General features: G+C 36.4%; 1 protein-coding gene across 6 annotated transcripts in view; it reads left to right on the top strand.

Annotated features, from left to right (window-relative positions):
- Positions 1–25,223, top strand: part of HMBOX1 (homeobox containing 1) — a 115,099-nt gene that overhangs the window by 1,838 nt on the left and 88,038 nt on the right. For all 6 annotated transcript variants that reach the window (XM_068974254.1, XM_068974251.1, XM_068974253.1 and 3 more), the window contains exons 2-3: positions 5,462–5,938; positions 13,328–13,413. In XM_068974254.1, the coding sequence (XP_068830355.1) occupies positions 5,462–5,938; positions 13,328–13,413 (563 nt within the window). The remainder of the gene's footprint in view (positions 1–5,461; positions 5,939–13,327; positions 13,414–25,223) is intronic.

Below are 25,223 nucleotides of genomic sequence, written 5' to 3'. Positions count from 1 at the left end.
ACTAATATATGACTGTACCATATTTTGCCCAGTCATTCTAGATAAAAAGATAAAGACAGCAGAGTCCAGCTCAAGAAAATACTGTTATCCAGTAAAATCTTATTAGCTGTTGATGCTTTACAAGTAAGGTGGTTGTGTCATTTTTGCACAAATGATTTCAAGATTAGGCATTTGTGTATACTTTAACCTTCTTTCCTCTACATGTTTCTGGGATTTAGTTAAAGTTTGTTCTGAACCTCAGGACTTAAGAAGGGTTTACATATACAGGTAGAGATAAAATTAATTGTAAAAAGGGTTTACTATTATGGTGTTAATAGTATGGTATTTTAGAATGTCATTTTGTGAACTGAGCCATAATTCCTGAATTTAATTGTTCTTTTATGCTTTAAACATTGTCTGTGTTATTACAGTGTCGAAATTCTTCTCACATCATTTTCAATTATTGCTGGCCTGAGTCTGCATTCAGATGAGTAATTTAAAGTGAAAGATGTTCCTTATCCTGTGAACAGTTCTTGTGTTATATAGGAAAATTAATTCAGTTTTTACATGTTATCTTTTTCTGTTGTGAAAGAATTGCTGGTATTATGGACTTAGATGACCTTTCTAGGTCATTATTGCCATAATCTCATGATGATGTGCTTAAACTAGGTGAATTGTAAGAAATAAAATTTGAAAATGACAGGGTGTGTGCCTTTGTTTGTTAATGCACATTGGACTGTTGTTCTTAGTATCTAAGCGAGCTACTAATGTTGGCATTTTCTCAATAAAACATTGTGCCTTCAGTGTCACATGTATGATCTGCTCGTGCTCATCATCCCACTCTGCTCTAGAGCAGCCATACATTTGGCTCTGGCAATTGCAGATCTTTTTACTTTAGGTATGTCTTTGTATTAGGGACCTCTTTTGGTGCAGGGCACATACATCTAATTTAAACAAAGTGAAGCATAAAGGGAAGTCTGTGTGAACTTAAACTGTTTCCCTGTTGGCTCAGATGGTAAAGAGTCTGCCTTCAATACAGAAGACCTGGGTTCAATCCCTGGGTCAAGAAAATCCCCTGGAGAAGTGGATGGCAACCCATTCCAATATTCTTGCTTGGAAAATCCCATGGACAGAGGAGCCTGGTAGGCTACAGTCCATGGGATCGCAGAGAGTTGGACATGACTGAGTGACTAACACTTTCACTTTCATGCTGTTACATGACAATATAAGAATTTGAGCAGGGATGTAGTAGGGGCTTTGGAATGTCTAGAACAAGGGATGTGAATACTGTAGAGTTTTCCACTTTGCCCTGCATTTCTTATTATGCCTGCCTTATTTTCCTACAAACTAGCTCCTTCTACATGGTGAGGAATATAACATCTTCTTGCAGCTGACCACAGTTACAGTGACTGTCCATCTTCTTGCCACTCTAACCTGAATATTTTGAGAAGAGCAAGGCTGTTTCCTTGTGTGCCCACACTGTTGGCCAGAAGGTAGGGCATTTTGAGTGGCAGGGCTTCCCTGGTGGCTTGGATGGTAAAGATTTGCCTGCAATACAGGAGACTCAGGTTCAGTCCCTGGGTCGGGAAGATTCCTTGCAGAAGGGAATGGGAACCACTCCATTATTCTTGCCTGGAGAATTCCATGGACAGAGGACCCTGGTGGACTACAGTCCATGGGGTTGCAAAGAGTTGGACATCTTAGCTACTAACACTTCCACTTTTCACTTTCATTCTTTCCAAGAACATGTGGTTGGAAACAAGACATTCTGGGCGGACAAAATAATAGGTGCCTTCTTTTATCTTCTTTTACGACTTTTGAATTAACCACTTTTACAATGGGTTTCCGTAGGGAATTCCCTGGCGGTCCAGCCTTTAGGACTCCACACTTTAACTGCAGAGGGCGCGGGTTTGATCCCTGATCAGGGAACCAAGGTCCTACAAACTATGCAGCATGGCAAAAAATAAAGTAGTTCCCATAATCAGTGACTCTGAAATGACATAGATACATTGTTTTAGATGCTGTGGAATCTTTAGTTCTGGTTGGTCTAATATAAGCTTTATAGTGGATACTTTTCAGTTAACAGGTAAAATTCATATAATTCATTTTAGTTTTATACTAATATACAGAGTGCTACCCCAAGCAGAGGGAGGTTTGAAGAGTTACATATAGAATACTATTAGCTCTGATATAAATGGGATAGGAAAATATCATGGTTGATTTTTTTTTTTGTCTGCAAAATAAAACAGTCCTTGACATCTCATATATATAATAAGGTCCGTTCATGACATATTTTGAAAGTATGAAGACTAAAGTTAGCAGTGAACAACTCCATTTTCAAGAGAAAAGAATATATAGAAACCTGAATTTACCAAATCAGTAAGTTAAAGGGTAAATTATTTGGATTACTAAGGGGCAGCTACTTTTAAAAAGAACTTCCGGGGATTAAGAACTAATATGTTACTAAACAGGAGAAAGGACCAAGGGCTGAGGGTTAAGATAAAACTATAGTGTCAAGTGTCTCTTATAAGCCATTCAGAAAATGTTTGCACAGCTTTTTCAACAAATTTTGAATATAATATACCTAACCAAAAAATGTGCGAGTCAATAGTGTACAGCTTGGTGAATGTCCACATATTATGCACCTGTGTAGCGAAACTAGCGTGAAGCACAACATTACCAGTACTGCAGATTGTTTTAGCAGTAGAGCATTTGTATCAAGCCAGGTATACTCTCCCGGTGACATCAGTGAGGGAGAAAATAAATGACTTGCTCTGGTGGAAAGTTTTATGGTTTTCTCTCTCAGCCAACTAGTCACTGATATATTATGAGTCGGGGATGGGGGAGGGGGGCAGATATAGAAAGCTGACAAGGAAGTTAGTAGAGAGTACAAGTGTAATAGCCAGAGCTTTAGAATAGCTAGTAATTGGCATTCCAAGCGTCTGAAATAGAATAGCTAAACAAACCTGTGGTATATTCCTACAATAAAGTACTCTTCAGCAATAAAAAAACATAAACTGCTGATACATACAACATCATAGATGAATCTCAAAAACTTTATAGTGAAAGAAGCCTTACACAAAAGAGTATATAGAAGTTCCATTTGTATGAGGTTCTGGAACAGAAAAAATTAACCTCTCTCATGAGAAAAAATCTGAGCAGTAGTCGCCTCTGAGGAGAGAGAAGGGGACTGACCAGGAAGGAACACTATGGAACTTCCTGGGGTAATGATAATATTCTGTATCTTCCGAGGGATTTAATTTCACAGGTGGATGTACTTCTCAGAACTCAAAGATTGGTAAATGTAAGATTTGCATATTTTATTTTATGTAAATTTTACTTCAATAGAAAAAAATGCCGGAACAAATACTGAGCTCTAGCTAATGATCTACATGTGGAAGGATTTAAGGAGAGGTATACAGATATCTGTTACTGATTTTGAAATGCATCAAAAAATGAAATGAATAGAGGGATGGATTCATAGAGCATGGATAGATTATGTGGTAAAGCAAGTAAAATACTAATGGTAAAATCTCGATGATTAATGTATAGGTATTCACTGTCAGCTTTTTTTTTCACCTTTTCTGTGGGTTTAAATTTTTTCATTGTTAAATCTTAGAGGAAGAAAACAATCAGGAAAGAATGTAATAATCATGAAAACAGGATTTTTATGATGAATAGCTTATCACAAATGAATATTGGAAGAGAGTAAAAGATAATGTGAATAGGCAGAAGGCAGACAGTGTGGCCCATGGGCACAAAAAACCTGCAGCATATTATTTTAGGCCCACAGAATGTCTGTTTTTATTTTTAATGAGCTGATCTCTAAAACTAGAATGACTTCACATAAAAGTTATAGATTTCTGCCTGCTTATTTTTTAAAAGGACTTGGAAGACAAAACAGTCACTCCAAAGGTAGATACAGATTTGTGTGGAGTTTTTGTATACGATAAAGTTGGTGTTTCAGACCAGAGAGGAAGAGATGTACTACTCGAAAAAGCATATTGGACAGGTGAACTATCCTTTTGGGGAAAAATAAAGCTCAAATCCTTTCACACTCATTCAGTAAACACAAATTCTATATGGACTAAAGATTTTAAATATTAAAAAAAGCTGTTACTAGAACCCCTAGTCCCTCAGTGGAGTGATTTTGTCTAAGTGGTTTAAATTGGTAACTTAAAAAAGGACAAAAGCCTGTGTCCCATATCACTTGAATCCAATTATTTCTGCCACATATGCATGCTTTTGGAGTCAGTAAGATCTAGGTTTAAATCCTTTTTCCTATGTCTTAATGAGACTTTTTCCAAGATACAAAACCATTGTCAGCCTTAGTTTCCTCAACAGTCGTCAGTCAGTGTAGTATTAAAAAAAATTTACCATAGAGTGTTGTTGTGAGGAACTGAGATTGTATGACATGAAACTCTTGCCCAGTGCTGGCCTAGAGTAAATATTCAATAAGTTTTTATAGAGGGATATGTGGGTGTGTATGGTAGTCACTCAGTCATGTCCGATTCTGTGACCCCATGGACTGTAGCCCGCCAAGCTCCTCTGTCCTTGGAATTCTCCAGGCAAGAATACTGGAATAGGTTGCCATTCCCTTCTCCAAGGGATCTTCCTGACCCAGGGATCAAACCCAGGTCTCCTGCATTGCACACAGACTCTTTACCCTCCGAGCCACCAGGGAAGCCTCTTATAGAGGGATAAGGAAACTGATCTCCAAGAGCTTAGGAGAACTGACTCAGTAATAGTTTACCTGGAAAGGATAAGAAAGTTCTTTGACATTTATTTTCATCAGCAAACACTTAACTGAGAGCCTGCTGCATGCCATGGAACGTATTTGGCACTAGAACCTTAAAAATAGAAGAAATTCCCACTTAAAAGAATCTTCAGTACAAAAGTCAAGTTTTATAAGGAAAGAATTCAAATGGTGAGAATTTTTATGATATTTGACAATTCCCTTAAACTTAATATTGTCATCGACTCTGAGGCATTTTCTGGTGCACTGCAGTACCTTGTGTTAGTTAAAGGAAGCATAATATGGAAGCAGTTTCCTATGAAAAATGAATAGCTCATTGTGGACACAACCACTCAAGATCCATTTCTTGAGATAACTATATAGAGATATAGAGATAACTATATAGACAGAATACATTATTACAGAGATGCAAAGTGGTGGGTGAAATTGTGCTTATTAAGTTTTTTTATGTGCCCCTCTCATGTTTCCACTTAAATATCTTTGCTAGTTGTTAGTTATTTACTTGGGCTAAGCTTACCCAATTGTTTTTGTCTATGCCAAATAAAAGTTACAGAATTCCTAGGTCAGTTTTGCCTATAAAACAAAATATTACTCTTAATCATGCCTTAGTCATTTTCAGTAAAGACATTGATAGAGAAATATTTTGTCTGTGTTCATTCTCAATACATAACGATACATTCTTTGGTAGATATTATAAATAAAGGGACTATTTTATTTTTTTTTTAGTTTGCTGGAAACCATGTCTCACTATACAGATGAACCCAGATTTACCATAGAGCAGATAGATCTGCTCCAGCGCCTCCGGCGTACTGGAATGACTAAACATGAAATTCTCCATGCCTTGGAAACTCTGGACCGCCTTGATCAAGAACATAGCGACAAGTTTGGAAGAAGGTCCAGCTATGGAGGAAGTTCATATGGGAATAGTACCAACAATGTTCCAGCATCTTCCTCTACAGCTACAGCTTCCACGCAGACCCAGCATTCGGGCATGTCCCCGTCACCTAGCAATAGTTACGACACCTCCCCACAGCCTTGTACTACCAATCAGAACGGGAGGGAGAATAACGAGCGATTATCCACGTCCAATGGGAAGATGTCACCAACTCGCTACCATGCCAACAGCATGGGTCAGAGGTCATACAGTTTTGAAGCCTCAGAAGAGGACCTAGATGTAGATGATAAAGTGGAGGAATTAATGAGGTTAGTTTCTTTCTTATTTAGAGTCCTCCAAATATCTATGTGCTTAGACTGATTTTTAGTAATAAAGCTATATTTCAGCTCTTTACATACGACAACTGTGGCTTACCTCTTCCCCTTCGGTGATAAAGAAAAAATTAAAATTTTTATGTTTTTAATTCAAAAATTTTTTTCTCTACCTAAGTTCTTTCTCTTTGCTGCTTTATAAGTCTTTTCCATTCTGTTATTTAAGCAAAGGTTAGCCGTCTCTTTATGGCTCTAATTTCTAACATCTGAATTTTATGAATTGCTAACAAATACGTTGTAAGCCTTAAGTGCATTGTAAGTACTTTCTCTGAGAGGTAGGATGTTTTTGTAATAATATATATACTCTCAATATTTCCCTCCAACATGCCAATTGACAAACTAATTTTGAGCATCTATTATTTAAAAAGCAGTGTTCTTAAGAAAAATAGACATGGTTTCTGAAGTTCTGATTTTTGCAGTAGATGCTGTGTACACATACACACACACACACACACAGGCACAAATTTAATGTCATCTATTACAAGATAAGTGTAAGCACCTTGAATTTGAAACCCTGAAGTCCATTTTCAACAGTGGTAATTAAAGGGCTTCACCCTGAAGCTGAGACACTTTGAAGACAGCACTGCTGTGCTTTCCATTCTTGTGTCTCCAGAATCTAGAACTGTCCTTGGGACATGTTAAGGCCTTATTATGTCACGTGAATAAATGAATGTGAGCTAAACTTTAAAGGATAGCTTCTGTTTTGAAATATAGGAAGTTTATTTAAAATTAAGGGAATAGTAACAGGTAGAAAAGGCAAGACATGTTTAGTCTTCTAAGAACTGCAGATTGGCTATATATGGTGATAAGAATAGTACAGGTTTGGGCGAGATATGAATTCCATGTACATGATTTTATGTTTAACATGGTGGAAATTAAAGGATTTTTTTAAAGAGGTTTGTAGGAAAGAGATAAAAGCATTATTTTCGGTAGATTAGCACTGCTGTAGTAGGGAGGAGAGCCTGCAGGTAGAATTCGTTGTGGTTTATATGAAAGAAACTATAGCAGGAATATGTCAGAAATAAAATTTTAACCTATGAGTTGTAGTTCTTGTATAAGACTGTAGGAGTTTAAGATAGTGTAATGGTGACTTAATATTGCCATCTGAAAGGTCTGTAGTATCACACAGGTAAAATAATCTTTAGAACAAACTGTCCTGAATTTATGTTTAGGGTGGAACTGCCATCTAGGGAATTCTGGGCTAAATGGACTGTTGTATCTAGATTCCAATGTAATTCCTGTAATGAATGGTTTCATAGAGCACCTACAGGACCTGTTATTTAAGCTTTGTAAACTTAAAAGTATAAAACATCAGTGTGGCTTTTCATTCATTTTCCTTGCTTAAACAGCTGGCCGAAGTTTATGTTCGTTTTGAATTTAACATCTACATCACTGTCAAGATTGAGAGAGAGGATCATTTGGGCAAACGGAAGTTACTTTAATAGTTAACATGTAACAAGGTTAGTTTTTAATTATCCTAAGCAGAGTGGGTATCAACAATAAAATTTGTTAGGATGCTAGCCTTTTTGTTGTTTTTGTTGCTGTAATTAATCAGTTTTAGTGAACTTTAAAAAGCATTAGTTAATTCCCAGATGTGTTTAGACTAATGGGAAGTTTGGGAAAAGTTTATTAACAAAAGTCTCTGGAAGATTGTCCAGAGTCTAAAACTTGAGTATAATGGTCTAAAAGCTCGACAACAGGGTTTGTGGTTAAATCCAGCAAGCACAAACATTCACGTTTCATTATTAGAGATGTGTGTGTGTGTGTGTGTTTGTAATTGTTAGCAGTACTTAGTTTACATACTGCCCATGGTTGCATAGGTAGGGTATTTTATGACTTCTTTCTGGGAACGGCTCCTGTGCTGGCCTCTGCTCATCTAGTCTCATTGACCCTCCTGGCGCTCTGTGGTCCTCTGACATTGCATTCTCACCCACACCTTCACTCTTCCTTTGTGCCCATCTCTCATTTTTCTCAAGTTTACAAATAATCAGTCCTCAGGTTCAAGGGAGAAGTTTATTGCATGACTGTTTCACTTTTAATTATAACAACCATGCTATATGTGAGGTAGAGCAGAAATATTGAGATACAGAAAAATTGAATAACTCGACCCAAGAAAACTTAACTGGCAGAGCTCAATTCTAACCCATGTCTTTATTACCAGTGTGTCTGTCACTGACTGGTATCTGTTGCCTCTGTAAATACATTTTTCATGTGTGTAGATTTCAGTAAAAGTTTAGGAATGATCATTAATATAGCTCAAGACAAAGTGTGAAAGCCTTAATGTACTTATCCTCCACTCTCCCCCCAAGGGATATTTGTCACTTCAAGTCAGTCCCTTGGGTAGCCTAATGAATTTTTATTTGGTTGAATGTTAGAGAATGAGTTTGGAGCAGTGACTCTTTCTGAGTACCCTGCGCCCACATAGGGTTCCACTCCCCTTTGCCCACTCCACACTCTGATGATACAGAGGGTTGTACTCTCAGTAGGGAGAATGGATGCCTAAATGCCTTCCTGCTTCCCTTCTTTCATATGTCACATGTAATTCACCTCTGTCATGCTCACATTCCCCAGCCTCCAGAGCACTCAACTCTAAGATTTAGCTTTCAAATCTCATAATCCATTGGGTCCAAAAACTAAACTCCTAAAAACTTCAAGGTATATAAAGGAGAATTTTTTTTAAATTTTTGATTAATTTGAAAGAAAGCAACTGCTACTTTTTCCATTTTTGGATTGATCAAGGGTTTAGAAAAAATCAAAGGGAAACTAGAATGTGGGTTCTCAGCAAATTGTTGAATGTAACGTTTTAGGAAGGACTTTAAAACCAAGAGCTAGGATAAAGACCGATTTTACATGTTAATATTTTTTAAATGCATCTATTAGTATATATGTTTATATATAGTTGCATATGTATATCTGCTAATAGTGTGTATCTATTAAAGTGTATTGTCCTACTGTGTATGTATAAAATAACAATTGAAATGAGGCTTATCAAAATTAATTTGTCATATAAAAGATGTTGTTCCTGACTACTCACATACTAAATTTCATTAGTGTTTAGTATTTTATCTAGGATTCTGAGACATTATTCCGAGTTGATTATCTATATGCCTAATAGATTATTTACTTGTGTAGGTAGGGATTTATGTTCTGTAGGACATAGTATTCAGTTACTGTGTTGTTTACACATACAGAGTAGATTTTAACATTATCTTGTAAGCTTCTAAATTATGCTTTATCTCCATGAGTAGAAATGAAAGAGAGCAGTTTCCTATTCGTACGTGAAAGAATTTGTGTGTAGTTAGTTATGTTTTTCCACCAGTGAAATAGTCTGTATTGGTAGGTATTGCTCCACCTCTGAAAGCCTTGAGATAGATGACTACTTTTAAGAGGTCTTAAAGACTGTGTAGTGTATATCAAGAAAATCTGGACAATCGTAAAGCATACAACTTTTAAACATTCAGTCTTTAATAGCCTTTGTTCCAGAAAAGAAAGCATTACCATTTTGAGCTAGTGTACATAACTCTCTTCCATTCTGTTTTGGGAAGCTTAAACATATTTAACATTAGGAATTTAGAGCTGTTTTTAATAAATTATTTACATCAGATTTTCCATTTTATAACCTTTTATCTTTAACTACAGGTTTTTTCATTTATGGAGCAAATTAAGCTCAAATATATGCAAACTCCGTAATGAATAACACAATCTTTGTGCTCAAGGACTTTGCTAGTAGAGATAAGACTAGATCAGAAACTGCTATAATACAGAATTGCATGTAATATATTGGTATGTATATTTGAAATGGTTAAAGTTAGCTATTAGAAGAAACAGTCTTTTAGCTCTGAGGATCGGAGAAAACTTCTCTGATTAGATGGTGATTATTATTTTAAGATGTCTTAAAAAGGGTGACTTCATGAAGAGGCATTACTGAGTGTATTTAAGTGATTAGATAGAAGTAGAGTGGTAGCTTATCTTGGAAGTAAACTGTGGAATCAAAGAAAGATCAGCCTACACTTCACTTTAATTCCGTAAGACTGGAGAAGTAGAAATCATGAGGAGAGAGAGAGCTTATAAGGATGGAAAAGTGGATACATTCTTTTTAAAGATGTCGAATTTTAGACAGGAAGTAAGGCATAAGAGATGAGACAGATTTGGAGTAAATGAAGGAATTTTCACACCAAAAAATCGGTGATTTCACAGGATATGATGTGGACATTAGGAGTGGCAGGTCATTTGGTAAAGAAGGTGGAATGAATGAGGGGGAATATGTTTAGAGAACAAGTTTAACCCAGTAGGGTAGAAGTTTTTGAAATACATAAGAGAACTGAGCACAGTGAATGTTAAATGCTGTTACTATTTTGGAACCACCTAGTGAAACCAACTAAATGACAAAACACTTTCATCTAAAATGGCTTTATAGAAATCTTTTCATGGTGCTTTAAAATATCCAGTACAGATGTTAACTTCAATCTTACATACTTATAGCAGATCATTTGTTTCTTTTTTTCCTGGAGTTTCCTGGAGTTTTTTTTTTTTCTTGGAGTTCTATGCCTAATAGATTATTTACTTGTGTAGGTAGGGATTTATGTTCTGTAGGTGTATTATAAAATGATAGTCATTGTTTATATAGTGCTTTTATAGTTTCAAAAAGTCTTACACTGAAGAATTTTTAAATTTTATATATTAGGTACACATTTGATAATAATTTTCACTTAATTTTTATTTCAGTGCATGGAGAAAAATCTTTAAAGGCTTGTGATGGGGTAGGGGGCATATTATTGTTCTTATTTTACCAGATGATGAAACCAGCTTTATTAAATGACTTGCCCAAGCACACCCTTTATCTTTTAAGTTTTGTTTTTCTTCAGTTTGAAAAAGCTTCTTTCTGGTAAAGCAGTTGAGTAAACAGGTTTTTGTTTTTAGTTTTTTAAACTCATTATGGATATTTAGAAACTTCCAACGTAACTAAAAATAGAATCTCTGAGAGGGTTAAGTGAACTTCTGCTCCTTTGCAGACTTTTTGGGGTTCTTTCTGTCTTGCTGCAGTGCTTGGTAATATACCACAGGGCTGTGGATAATTCACAAACTGGATGTGCCCTATTGGAATAATTGAGTGTTATCTCCTCCTTATGACTTAGTCTCTACTCGAGGAGAAATTGATTTTAAATAAATTGATTTAAATTCCAATTTAAATCAGTAGTCAAAAAAATACCATTTCATCATTTTCCCCACAAAAGCTCATTTTTATTTAACCTTACTAGATACCCTCTTAAATTCAGTTTTCATTTTCCTGGAAGGACATTCTGTACATTGGAATGCAACACTTTACTTAAATTTTTTCAGGTTAATTTTGCATCTGTATCAGAAAGCAAATAATTTGGTTGTTTTATTTACATAAACCAATTGAAATAGATACTGCTGAAGTTTATCTCTTGCTCTACTGACTGTTATTGGATATTTCAGAGCCAGATGGCAATGTAGATGGGTATTTTGACCTTAAAATGTATTGTGCCCTTTTCTTTCAGATGCATAATTTCAAAATACGAATGCATATTTTTCAAAGAAATGTTTCCAGTATAAATAAGCATTTTGGAAGGAATTTGGCCAGTATCTAGATCAGTATGAGAAGCTTTAAGTACTGGATTAGGATGCTGATTCTTTATTTTCTTCCTCTGGGAATCTTTTTGATTAGGATTTCCAACCAGTGGATGAAGAGTAGACTGTGGAGCTCCAGATTGGAAGTTGTCCCTACCATCACTTCTCTGCTCTTTTGCAGAATTCATGAAAGGGAGCATGAAATTCACCAACAGAGCACTTAGCTCCTCTTCAGCAAAGGACTGCCAGTCTGCTCTGAGTAAATCACTGCTGATTCTTTGCGGATAGGATACTTTACTTTTCTCATTCCAGATAATCTGTAGAGAGACTTGAGCTCCAGTCAGGAGTTTGCAATTCACAAAGCAATGTATAAAGATTTCACAGTCCCTTTGTCTGAGATCAGGAGTCCGCAGAGTTTTTCTATAAAGGGTTAGATGGAAAACATTTTAGACTTTGTGGGCAAGAGGCAAAATCGAGGACATGATATAGATACTTATATACAAGGAAGAAAGCAAATGATCACAAATTTTTATTTGCAAAATTCAATATAGAATAATAATTGATCATCAAATACCATCTTTAAGATACAGGCCTATAGAGAAGAATAGAATTTTTTGGTGAGAAGGGGATAATATTTTGCTCAGTTCATGTTCAAAGTTAGTATTCCCTGTCTCAAATTGATTGCAAATATTCATCACGAAAACTACTCTTAGCTCATAGGTTGTATAAAAACAGAGGGGAGGCCAGATTTAGTCTATGGGCCATAGTTTGCTGATCACCTGCATTAGACCATAAGTTACCACTATTCAGTTATTTCGAGTTTGAACAAAAAATCTGTTTGTATGATTCTTTTGAACATTTGATTAGTTTTAAGGCTTTAGGTATAATTTTCATTGCAGTATTACGTTTGTCCTGGTTCCCATTCATTGTCATTCTAGTGAATGTCTAGTCTTTTTGAGAATTTCTTGGACTTTTACATAAGTAAAAATTTATAAGAGTATTAGTGGAGGAAAAATTATGATGTATAATGTCAAGGACATAGAATATAGTATAGTTTTGATTATTAAGTATCCTGTGTATTACATGTATTAGGACATTAATGTGTCTTTTATACTGAAATTTTATATTCAGCCCACCCTGCTTAAATTTTTTTTGGTTTATTAAGGACAAAGAACGCAAATTAAAAGGCAAAAAAGCACCTTAAAATGGCCAGCATTTTAGCAGTTGTGAGAATGATGATTTCTGTTCCTTTGACAGAGGTTTTCAAATGAACTGAACATGATTTATGCAGTTGCATAGTTAACATGCAAAACCACAATCTACTCACAACTGATTTTTGTTGTTGTTGTTGCTGCTTTTTATTTTTCTAGGATTTCTGTCTGTATAAGATACATTCATTCCCCAGTAATGAAAATTTGCATATACCATATGGCAGCTTGTTCCTAATGTGAATTATACACAGCATGTGATTAACCATCTCTGGTATGAGACTTACATCTACTGTGGCATTCACTAAAGCGTCTGTCTGATGGTGTGCTGTTTTAGGACTTGAATATTTGGTGTTTCTTGGTTTGTTTTAATTTCATATTTTCCCACAAGCTTGGTCTGTTTTACCTTTATTTTTGTGTCCTTTCTTTCTATGTTCTCCCCACCTCTCTGCTTCACCTTTCTTAGCAAAGATGAGGATTTCTACCTTCAACATACATTGTTGGTCTTGTCTTCTGTTTTTGTTAGGAGGGACAGCAGTGTGATAAAAGAGGAAATCAAAGCCTTTCTTGCCAATCGGAGGATTTCCCAAGCAGTTGTTGCACAGGTAACAGGTAAGAGCTGAAGAGCCCTTTATTCTGGAATCTTGTCTAGTCTCTGCCTTCTAGTGCAGATGTTGGAATATTGCTTGCATTTCTGCATTGCAGTGCAGATCTGTCAACTTAGGCATAATAATGTATGCCTGTGATTTAAAACCCATTGTCTCCGATATCTTGGAACTTCTCCAGTGATTTTTTTTTTATCTTGTGCTAATAAATTTTACAACATTTGTAAAGAGCACAAAACTCCCTATTTTATGACTAAAAAGGATTCTCTGGTTTTCTTGTAATTGTGACTGAGCTTATGACACATGCACATCCAACTGCTTTCTACATTTCATATTTTTAGAAGCTTTACAGTCCTCCAAATCCACTCCCTGATTTTACCAATTAAAAAAAGATTCATGGGAGTGAAGGAAGTTGTGTTTTTTAACCACTTTTCCATATGTGAAAGAAAATGTATATTCTCAAACCATAACTGAGAAGATAAGAATTACCAATGTCTTCTCTTTGTTTTTTTATATCCCATCTCATTACCCAACCAACAGCAGCCCCATCCTGAGTATGTGGTGTATATGTGTCATTCTCTATTCAGATTGCATTTTTTATGAAGTTCTTAAATTTGGGGGTAGCATGTCTTTTCTTTGTTGGTCTGTAGTCTTCTTTTCTCAGATATCAGTAATTTCTAAGAGCTTAATAAAATCAACTATGTCTTAGTGATGGGAGGAACTAGAAACTCTTTCAACTACATACATGTTGTAGTCGATATATTGTTGTGTGTTGTATATTAACAGACACAAAAATTAATTTGTTCCTCCCATTCCTTTTTTTTTTAACATTCCAGTAGCAACTCTGCGACTTTGGCTTTTTTAGCCTTGGCACCTAAGTTTCTTCTATTAATACATTGAAATAGTTGAATCTGGTCTTCAATAGCACCTTCCAATTTTAAGATGCTATTTCTGTTCTCTAGACATTGATACATATCGAAGCTCATTTTCCTCAAATGTTATTACTGATCATTTGGTTAAAAATGAAACTTGAGATTTTGGAAATCTTAAATTTCACCCCAAGAATCTAAGGTCACCCAGTCTTAGAATGTGTGTAACATATTACACTAGTAAAGTATTTTTATAAATGATACTTCTGTTCATGGTTAAAAAAAAAAAAGTTAAAGGCATGTCCCTTCCTCTAGAACTATTTATGAATCTAATTTTTGTAATCTTCAATTGTTTTTCAATAGGATGCTTAAAATGTTACTTTTGTCTTCAAGGATTAAGGTGTGGTGCTAAGGGCATTGTAAGGGCAGGTTAAATGGGTTTTACCAAAACCCACTGATATGCACTGTGGAAAGATCAGTTGTCTCTCAGGACTTTTAATTTAGCCCCCAAGATCAGAAGCAATCATATCTTCTAGTTTGCCAGCCTAAAAAAGAAAAAAAAAGACAAAACTATAGTGTCATAAACAGCATGATAAAGTTGATTTTGCCCAAGTGGAAATATTTCTGAATCTCTTGAATACCCTGAATCTTGAATCATCTTGGACCTTTAAAATAGTGTCTTTTGAAAACTATCAGATGTTGATGCAAATTATAATACAGTACCTCTAAAAGGAATTTCTTAGACATATCTGAGGCATTAGCTATACCATACATCAAATACTGCCTTTTTCAAAGGGAAATTAAAGATGTTTTAGCATCTTGCTATTCAAAATGTAGTCCATGGGATAGTGGTATTGCGAGAATGTACCAAATTCTCCATTTACATTTCTATGTACATCTATCTGTCTCCATGTACATTTCTACATTTAGAAATGTACCACCCTAAACCTACTCACCAGGTAGTTTGCAATGAGAAGTAGTATTCTAGGAAACTGGTGAGCTTTCCTGATATTAACTGCCATGGATTGGTATCGTCTAGCATTGTCTCAGTCAGTGACAGTCTTCATGATGCCATCTCTTGTTTCTGAAAGCAAGAGTTGAAATTTTTCCATGTGTTATCTGTTAGAACTCATGGACTTTTGCCGCTGTAGTCATAGGATTTGGTACCATTAAAACCTTCTTCCCCTCATTTCTGCCTCACCCCAAGTTGTCTTCCTTCTCTTCATTCCTAGTCCAAACTTGGGTTCATTCATATATATTTGGTTCTCTATTGTATGGAAAATGAAGTTCTTTATAATCTACTCCAGCCTGCTGTTCATAGGCATCTTGTTTTCAGTATCCTTGCTAGCTGGATTCAGCTGCTTGCCATTTCTGTATCTGTTCGCCTAGATGCTCACTAGGCGTTGACTGTGTCTAGCTTGCCTTCATCTGCTCACCCTGGTCTTACCAATTCCTGTTAGTCAGTGTTGTTGTTGAGTTGCTGAGTGATGTCTGACTCTTTGTGACCCCTGTCTCCCACCAGGCTCCTCTGTCTCTGGGATTTCCCAGGCAAGAATATTGGAGTGAGTTGCCATTTCCTTCTCCAGAGGATCTTCCCAGCCCAGGGTTCGAACCCAAGTCTCTTGCATTGGCAGGCGGATTCTTTACCACTGAACCACCAGGGAACCCTTTATCAACATTACTTCTGTTACTATCCTCATTCTGACTTCTTTGATCACTGTAACCCATGTAGACCTCTCTTTTTTTGCCTGAAATTAATACACTTAGTTTACCACCCTGAGAGGTTAAACTTCATTTCAGTTTGGCATTTTAGAGTAGTAGTCTTTAAAAGCAGAGATCTTCTTAAACATTCTCAAAGGGTCTACATTGTACATACTCTCTGAAGATCTCATGTTTCCCTAGAAAAGGAGTACTAGTGAAGCTAACACAAGGTATACATGTGAAAATTTATCCAGTGTTGACTTTGTCCAGTGATATCTCCCCTCTGGAAATACTTATTTGGTCAACAAATGCAGCATGAATTTCTGCCCTTAAGGGATTTGCATTTTTCTTTTATCTACTTTAATTCAATTATTTATGTTAGGCAGGAGCTTGAGGATGAGTTATAACCAGATTGGTTCATTGTCTCTTTGGTTTACTTACCGAATTCAAGTATTTCTCATGTATTACTATGTCACATTTTCACTCAGCCTGTCTAACCATCCAAGTAAACTCGGAAGCAATGCCTTTCATTCCAGAAAAGAGATCCAGCTAGAGAATAGTCAGTTAGTGAGAACTACTATAAAGCTTAGCCCTCATAACTGACCCAGCTGAGATAAAGAAGCCAAAGTTAGAAGGCTTCTAGGCACTTGGGCCTTACTCACTGGGGCACCTGATTAATATATTGGCACATTTTTCTGCCTGTTAAATTAGTCAAGTTTATCTTAGAAGAACAGCTACCTGATGAAATCTCCCCCAGCATAAAAGATGTGGTGCTCTGGAATCTGTCCTAGATTGGAATCTCTTAAAGTCAGTTAAGTTTAACTCCAGTATGTGACATAATGAAATAAATCAACCTTGGGTAAAAATGAAAACGAGTGGTGCATAACAAAAGGAAATGCTAAATAAAAATGTGTAGTGAGGTGCAAAATTACCACACATGTGCTTGTTCCAGAAACAAAATACAGAGGCTTCTTTTTATAGATTTGGAGGATTTCTATAATAAGATAAACAAGAAGTTCATGGGTGGAGTCTGTATAAATAATATCCTACTGATAGGAAAAATGACAGTATAAACAGGATATAATAACAGTGCCTGCTGAATTTCCCAGCATGTTATTTGTAGCTTCTTTCACAGAGTCATAGCTGCTCCCACCAAGAGTGGATTTTTACCCCTGTAAGAGATCGGGCAAGTTTCAAAATTCTCACTAACAATGGTAAGGTGGGGAGCATACATAGTCTTTGCTTTAGTAATAAACATGTAGGTTTTATATTCACTTTCAGGGTGAAACATTTTCTTGGGCTGTGAGAATTATTAAGACATGATTTTCTTCTTAGGTGACCTCTGGGGAAAAGCAGGTTGGCAAAATAAGTGGGTAAATGGGCAGTGCTTTAGAGTGTGCTTATCAGCTAAATAAATACTCTAATTAGATTCATGTCCTCTTAAAAAGTAAACAAATAAAAGAAGAAAAAAATAGTCATCTCTGAGTTTTAAGAAATTTATCCCAATTCTGTTTTCTTGAATGATAATCGTATAATGGAAAAATGACCATTAAACTTTGGAATGCCAAACTTCTAGTCCTTTCAAATAGCCTTGTGATCCAGGGCAAATCACATAACTTAGCTGAGCCTCATTTTCTTTATTTATAAGATGTGGGGTTTGACCAAATGTTTTCCAAGTATCTTTTCTAGTTGTCAAACTCCATTCTGTATTTAAACTGCTAAGTACATTTAACAAGTATGCATTTTACCCCTCCCTAGTGACTCTTATTCTCCAAATGGAAGAATTTGTATAAAGAGAAGCTCTAAACCAGTTTTAGAAATGTTTCAGCTGAATTCAGATCACTTTCCCTTTCTTCTTTATCTTTAAAATGAAGAATAGGGACTTCCCTGCTGGTCCAGTGATTAAGATTTCATGCTTCCTCTGCAGAGGGCATGGGTTCCACCTCTGGTTGGGGAATTAGGATCTCGCATGCCATGTAGCATGGCCAAAAATCAAACAACCATAAAATAAAACGAAGGATAAAAGCACTACATATTTAGTTTAACTACAATTATTTCTTTACAAAGTTGTGTACATATTGATCCTCTCCCTGATTAGAGAACTTCAGACCTAACAGTAAAATCCAACTAAAATGTCAATATATCTTTTTTAAAAAATGGACTTTATGTTTCAGGGTAGTTGTGTATTCACAGCAAAAGTGAGCTAAAAGTATAGAGTTCCCACATACCTCCTGCCCCTCCACACACACACACGCAGCCTCCCATATTCTTAGCATCTAGCACTCGAGTGGTACTTTATGAACCTACATTATCACCCTGAGTCCCAATTTACTTTAGGTATAAATGGTTTTGTACATTCAAATAGGTCTTGAAAAAATGTAATTACTATTAACTACCATTATAATGTCAGAAGATGACACTCTAGTTTCATTGCCTAAGAATTCTGTACTCTACCTATTCATCCTTTCTCCCCTAACCCTTGACAACTGCTGATCTTTTTGCTGCCTACATAGTTGTGCGTTTTCCAGAGTGTTATCATATAGTATGTACCCTTTTCAGGTTGGCTTCTTTCGCTTAATAATAATTACTTAAGGTTCTTTCTTTAATGTCTTTCCATGGTATGATAGTTGATTTCTTTTTAGCGCTTAAGTAATGTTTCATTGTTTGGATGTACCACAGTTTATCCATTCATCTACTGAAGGATATGTTGGTTGCTTCCAAGTTTGGGCAATTATGAATAAAGCTGCTCTAAACAAGTAGAATTTACATTTATAATTACAAAAGTAGTATTGGTTGGGCATAAGTCACAGACTATGGTATTATCCTATTATAACCAAATATAATTCTAATGCTTATCTAACAAGATCTTACCAGTTCCTACCTGATGAATTTTATTAGCTTCATGTAGAGCTCCGCTATGAAGGCTATTATCTGTCTATAAATATGGCAGATTTCTGCATATAAGTTGGAACTTGTGTTTCCAAATTGAAAAGGTTTAGAGCTTTAGTTTCTATTAGGACAAAGCTTCTTTTCTAATATAAATGTTTTTGTGAAGTACATTTTAGGATTTTCCCTTGTCTCTGAAGAATAAGAACAGATGCTATTCTCTGGTTCAAAAAAATTATTTTATTCTCATTTTCTTCTACATTCATCAATTTGTTGCCAAACTGTTTTCTTATAAATACAACACATATGGTTACATTTCTTTTACTCAGTAAAAAAATCCAGGCTGTATATCTGAACACCCATTTTTCTCACTTTGGTGAGAGCTGTGAAAAATTGGAGTGAAAATAATTTCAGAGGACACTTTTTGTCATTAGAAAAATCCATTTTCCATAGTTTTTGATATTTAATGTCTTACCAGGGCTATTAGCATCTCACATGCAGTGTATGGGATTATAAATTTTTGCTGTTAAACTTAGGAAGGTTGATTTTCAGTATAAAACAAGATTTCTCTTCCACCTGTGTTTAAAGTAGAAACTATATTTTAAAAAATTTTATTCTACCAAAAGCTTTGACAAAAGTGATTTTAAAAAGTTAGGCACAAGTGTGGTTTTTCATCCCTCAGTAATTTTCGTTTTTGTTTCTTCCCCGTTCTTGCTTCCTAAGATCATGGAGAAAAGTCTATACTTAAGGTATAATATTCCTTCAAGAGTTTTATGAAATACTTCTTACCTAACATAAGTAAATATTATGTTAAAAAAACCTACAGGAAAAAATGAAGAAGAAATAACCCTAGTAAGAGTCAGAAGGTGTCTGTTTCTGATAAAATAGCATAACCTAAAGTTCAGCAGTAGGCAGTATTATAAATAGCAACCTGCAGAAGAAGATTCAGAGGGAATGGAATAAATACCATTTTTACTAAACTACAAATACAGTCTTTTATGCCTTAAGGAATATTCCTGCCAACTCTTGAATTAACATCAGTTGCTGCATTTATTTACTATTATTTTTTGGTTGCATTGGTTCTTCATTGTTGCACGTGGGCTCTCTCTGGTTGCAGCGAGCAGGGGCTACTCTTCGATGTGGTGTGCGGGTTTCTTTCTGTGATGGCTCTCTTGCTGCAGTGCACAGGCCCTCTAGGTGCGTGGGCTCAGTAGTTGCAGCTCGCAGACCCTAGAGTGCAGGCTCACAAGTCGTGGTACATGTGCTTAGTTGCTCTGAGGCATGTGGAATCTTCCTGGTCCAGAGGCTGAACCCATGTCCCCTGTATTGGCAGGCGGTTTCCCATCCACTGCACACCGGGAAGTCCCTGTATCTATATAGGTGAGGAACTGAAACTTGAACTAACAAAGCTTGCTTCTGCTGCTGCTAAGTCGCTTCAGTCGTGTCTGACTCTGTGCGACCCCATAGACGGCAGCCCACCAGGCTCTCCCGTCCCTGGGATTCTCCAGGCAAGAACACTGGAGTGGGCTGCCATTTCCTTCTCCAGTACATGAAAGTGAAGTCACTCAGTTTTGTCCAACTCTTTGAGATCCCATGGACTACAGCCTACCAGGCTCCTCCATCCACGGGATTTTCTGGGCAAGAGTACTGGAGTGGGGTGCCATTGCCAGGCCTTGATAATCTGAGAGACTTATAAAATTTTGAAACAATCATGCAAATTCTTACAGCCTTTAAGAAAGCTTTTAATATCAGTGTGTATCAACTTCAGCTAAATTTAACTACAGTTGATTCTTCGACAACAGGGGTTTGAATTGTGTGGGTCCACTTAATGTGCGTTTTTTCCCCCCCATTATATGTAATAAGAGTATCACATCGGCGGTAGTTGTCTGAATCCATAGATTTAGAACCGCAGATTTGGAAGGCCAACTCTAAAATTATACTTGAATTTTGAACTGGGCAGAGAGGTCAACACCTTGAGCTGTGGAGATGTTCAAGTGTCAGCTAACTGTGTATCATTTGATCCTCACACAGTAAAGTTGAGGTATATAGAAGAGTGTTTTTCTTCTTTTTTTTAAATAGGCTTTATTGAGGTAAAAACTTTCTTAAAAATGGAGTTCTCTCTGAGTTGTACCAAGTTTACAGAGTGGTATAATCATTACCAAAATCAAGATACAGAACATTTTTGATGTTTCAGCAAGTTTTCTCATGCTTCTTTGCAGTTAAATATCTCTCCCCACTGCTAAGTCCCTCGCAACTACAAGTATGTATTCTGTCAGTGACATTATATAACTAGAATCATGCAATATATACTTCTTAAAAAAGTTTATTTTTATTCAGGGGATAATTGCTTTGCAATATCATGTTGGCTTCTGCCATAAAAAGTGAATCAGCCATGAGTATACTTAGTCACCTCCCTCTTGACCTTCTCGCTCACCCTCTACCCCATCCCACACCTCTTGGTTGTCACAGAGTACCGTGTTGAGCTCCCTGTGTCATACAGCAACTTCCTGTTAGCTATCTGTTCTACATATGGTAATATGTACGTTTCAACACAACTCTCTCAGTTGGTCCCACCCTCTCCTTCCCCCACTGTGTTCAAACTCTGTTCTCTGCATCTCTATTCCTGCTCTGCATGTAGGTTCATCAAAACCATTTTCCAGGATTCCATAAATATTAATACATGATATTTAATTTTCTCTTTCTGACTTCTGTCACTCTGTATAATAGCTCTAGGTACACCCACCTCAATAGAACTGACTCAAATGTGTTCCTTTTTATGGCTGCGTAATATTCCATTGTATATATGTAGCACAGCTTCTCTATCCATTTATCTGTTGATGTATGTCTAGGTTGCTTCCACGGTCCTGGAGCTATTGTAGATAGTGCTGCAGTGAACATTGGGGTGCTTGTACCTTTGTCACTTATGGTTTTTTCAGGGTATATGCCCAGTAGTGGGATTGTTGGTTCATATGGTAGTTTTACTCCTGATTGCCCAAGGAGCTTTCATACTGTTTTCCATAGTGGCTGTACCAATTTACATTCCCATCAGCAGTACAAGAGGGTTCCTTTTTCTCCATACCATCTCCAGCATTTATTGTTAGGAGGTTTTTTGATGATGGCCATTCTGACCAGTGTGAGTATCTGACTTCTGTCACTTAGCATGAAATTTTTGAGATTCATTAGTGTTGCTACATGTATCAGTAGTTTACAACTTTTAAATCCTGAAAACTAGTCCAGTGAATGGATATAACTAAGTTGATTTATCTGTTAATCAGTCAGTGGACATTTGAGTTTTCCTGGTTTTGGCTATTCAAGTAATGAATATTTGTCTACAAGTTTCAGTATGGATATATGTTTTCATTTCTCAAAGCTAAAAGTAGTTATAGGGTTACTAGTAAGTAAGAATGGAGAAGGCAATGACACCCCACTCCAGTACTCTTGCCCGGAAAATCCCTGGACGGCGGAGCATGGTAGGCTGCAGTCCATGGGGTCACCAAGAGTCAGACACGACTGAGAGACTTCACTTTCACTTTTCACTTTCATGCACTGGAGAAGAATATGGCAGCCCATTCCAGTGTCCTTGCTTGGAGAATTCCAGGGGCGGGGGAGCCTGGTGGGCTGCCGTCTATGGGGTCGCACAGAGTCGGACACGACTGAAGTGACTTAGCAGCAGCAGCAGTAAGTAAGAAACTGCCAAACTTTTCCAAAGTGGCTATACCATTTTGCATTCCCATCAGGAGTATATGAGATTTCCAGTTGCTTTGCACTCTTACTTGGTATTTGTGGTTCTCTCTGAGGTTAGCCATCCTAGTGCATATGTGATAGCATCTCACTCTAGCTTTATTTTGCATTTTCCTAATGACTAATTATCTTTTCAGATGCTCATTTGTTATTCATGTATCTTATTAGATGAAATGTCTGTCAAATCTTTTGCCCATTGTTTTTTAATCAGATTGTTTGCCTTATTGATTGTAAGAGTTCTATGGATATTCTGGATACAAGTACTTAAATATGAGGATGTACAGATACCCTAGCCTGAGGCTTACATTTTTATTTTCTTATTGTTGTCTTTTAAAGAGCAAATGTTAAACGTAATTAAGTTATGTTTTTCTTTTCTTTTTCCTTTGTGGTTCATGCATTTCATTTTGTGTCCTAAGAAAATCTGCTTAAATGAAATCTCAAAGATTTTCTTCAATTTTTGTCTACAAGTTTTCTACAAGTTGATACATTTGAGTGTGTGAAACATTTCAGGTTAGTTTTTGTGTATGTGTGAGGTAAGGATCTAGATGTATTTTTTTTTCCCCACATGATTGTCTGATTGTGAGAGTACCATTTTTGGAAATAGTCAGCAGTTGTCAAGACACTAGTCTTTTCCTATTAAATTACATTGGCACCTTTATCAAAAATCAATTGAATGTGTATGTGTGAGACTCTTTCTGGGTTCTCTATTATGGTCCATTGGACTTTATATCTAGTCCTATACCAAAACAAAGCGCAGCCTTTCAATTTCTATAAAAAAGCATATTTGTAGTGAGATTATGATTGGGATTGTGTTGAAAATATGGATAAAGCTACCATCAAGAATCTTTCACTCACACTGAGTGTTCCCATCTACAAACAAGGTATATCTCTCCATTTGTTTAGGTCTTTATTTTCGCTCAGCCATGTTAGTAGATCTTGCACATACTTTCTTAAATTCATCTAAATATTGTATACTTTTGGTATACTGTTTTTATACTGTTTTTAATTTCAATTTCCAGATTGTTTCTTGCATCATAGAATAGTTGATTTTGGTATTTTGACCTTTTGTTTCGTAACCTTGCCAAAAATCCATTTACTTGGTACATTTTTTGATAACTTTTTTGTAAATTCTTAGAATTTTCTACATGAGCAGTTGTATCACCTGTGAGTAGAAATAATTTTGCTTCGTCCTTTTACTGTTTGTCTTCTATGTCTTTTCTTTTTTGCCTTATTGCGTGGACTAGGACTACTAGTTAAATTTTAAATATAGTAATGTGTATAGACAGCTTTGCCTTTTACCTAATCCTAGAGAGCAAGAATTCAGTATTTCAGGAGTAAGTGCCATCCTAGTTGTAGATTTTTCATAGATGTCCCACATCAAGATGACCTTAAGGGAAGTTCTTGTCTATTTCTAATTTCTGAGAATTTTTATTGTGAATGGATATTATCCTTCGTCAAACGCTTTTTCTGTATCTGTTGAGATGGCGATGTGGTTTTCTTTTTCTGTCTTGTTACGGTAATTACATTGATTTTCAAAGTTAAACTTTTCATTCTAGGGAAACTCCACTGAATTATGATGTATTAGTTTTTTATGTAGTTTGACTCAGTTTGCTGATACTTTGTTGGAATTCTTGCATCTGTGTTGATAAAGAGTTATTGTTCTGGGTTTTATTTTTTTATTCTCATAATGTTCTTGTTTAGTTTTATTACTATGATAATGTGACATCATAAGATGAATTGGAAAATGTTCTCTTATATTTCTAGAAGAATTGGTATAGAATTTGTATTATTTCTTCCCCAAATATCTTTGAGACTCTGGTGGTGGTGGTTTTTTTTGGACTGAGTATCTCATTAAACTTGGTCATGCTGCTGCTAAGTCACTTCAGTCGTGTCTGACTCTGTGCGACCCCATAGACGGCAGCCCACCAGGCTCCGCCGTCCTGGGATTATCCAGGCAAGAACACTGGAGTGGGTTGCCATTTCCTTCTCCAGTGCATGAAAGTGAAAGGTGAAAGTGAAGTCGCTCAGTCGCATCTGATTCTGTGCGACCCCATGAAGTGCAGCCTACTAGGCTCCTCCATCCATGGGATTTTCCAGGCAAGAGTACTGGAGTAGGGTGCCATTGCCTTCTCCGAAACTTGGTCATGACTTACTGTTAAATCTAATCCTGCAGGTCTTGTACCCTGTACTGAATTCAGCAAAATGGAATGTACAATAGTAGAGATGTAGGGGTCATTAATACTTCACATACTGCAAGTACTTTTCTACATGATGTTACCCTTGGCAGAAATATTTTTCTCTTGCCAGTGGCCTAGGATATCAGAATTATAAACCACAAACCAAACTGAATTTGGTTTGGATACAGCAGTCGCCCTTCTCCTGTGCTCTACTATGTCTGAGTAAAGAACATAATTTTCACTCACTTCAGCTATGGGATTTTGCTTTTTGTAGAGTTTTACAAATGTTGACTGACCTATCTCTGAATCTGTCCCCAAGCAGATCCATGGACAACATCTTGGTTTTTTGGACACACTGATTTTAATGTACATGTCCAGTATGACATTGCCACAGGATTGCTGTCATTGTTGATGATGGGAATCATAGTAAAGAGTTTTTAGAA

Source organism: Capricornis sumatraensis, chromosome 6, assembly GCF_032405125.1.
Source record: "Capricornis sumatraensis isolate serow.1 chromosome 6, serow.2, whole genome shotgun sequence".
Taxonomy (NCBI): domain Eukaryota; kingdom Metazoa; phylum Chordata; class Mammalia; order Artiodactyla; family Bovidae; genus Capricornis; species Capricornis sumatraensis.
This window is presented reverse-complemented; position numbering and strand designations above follow the sequence as displayed.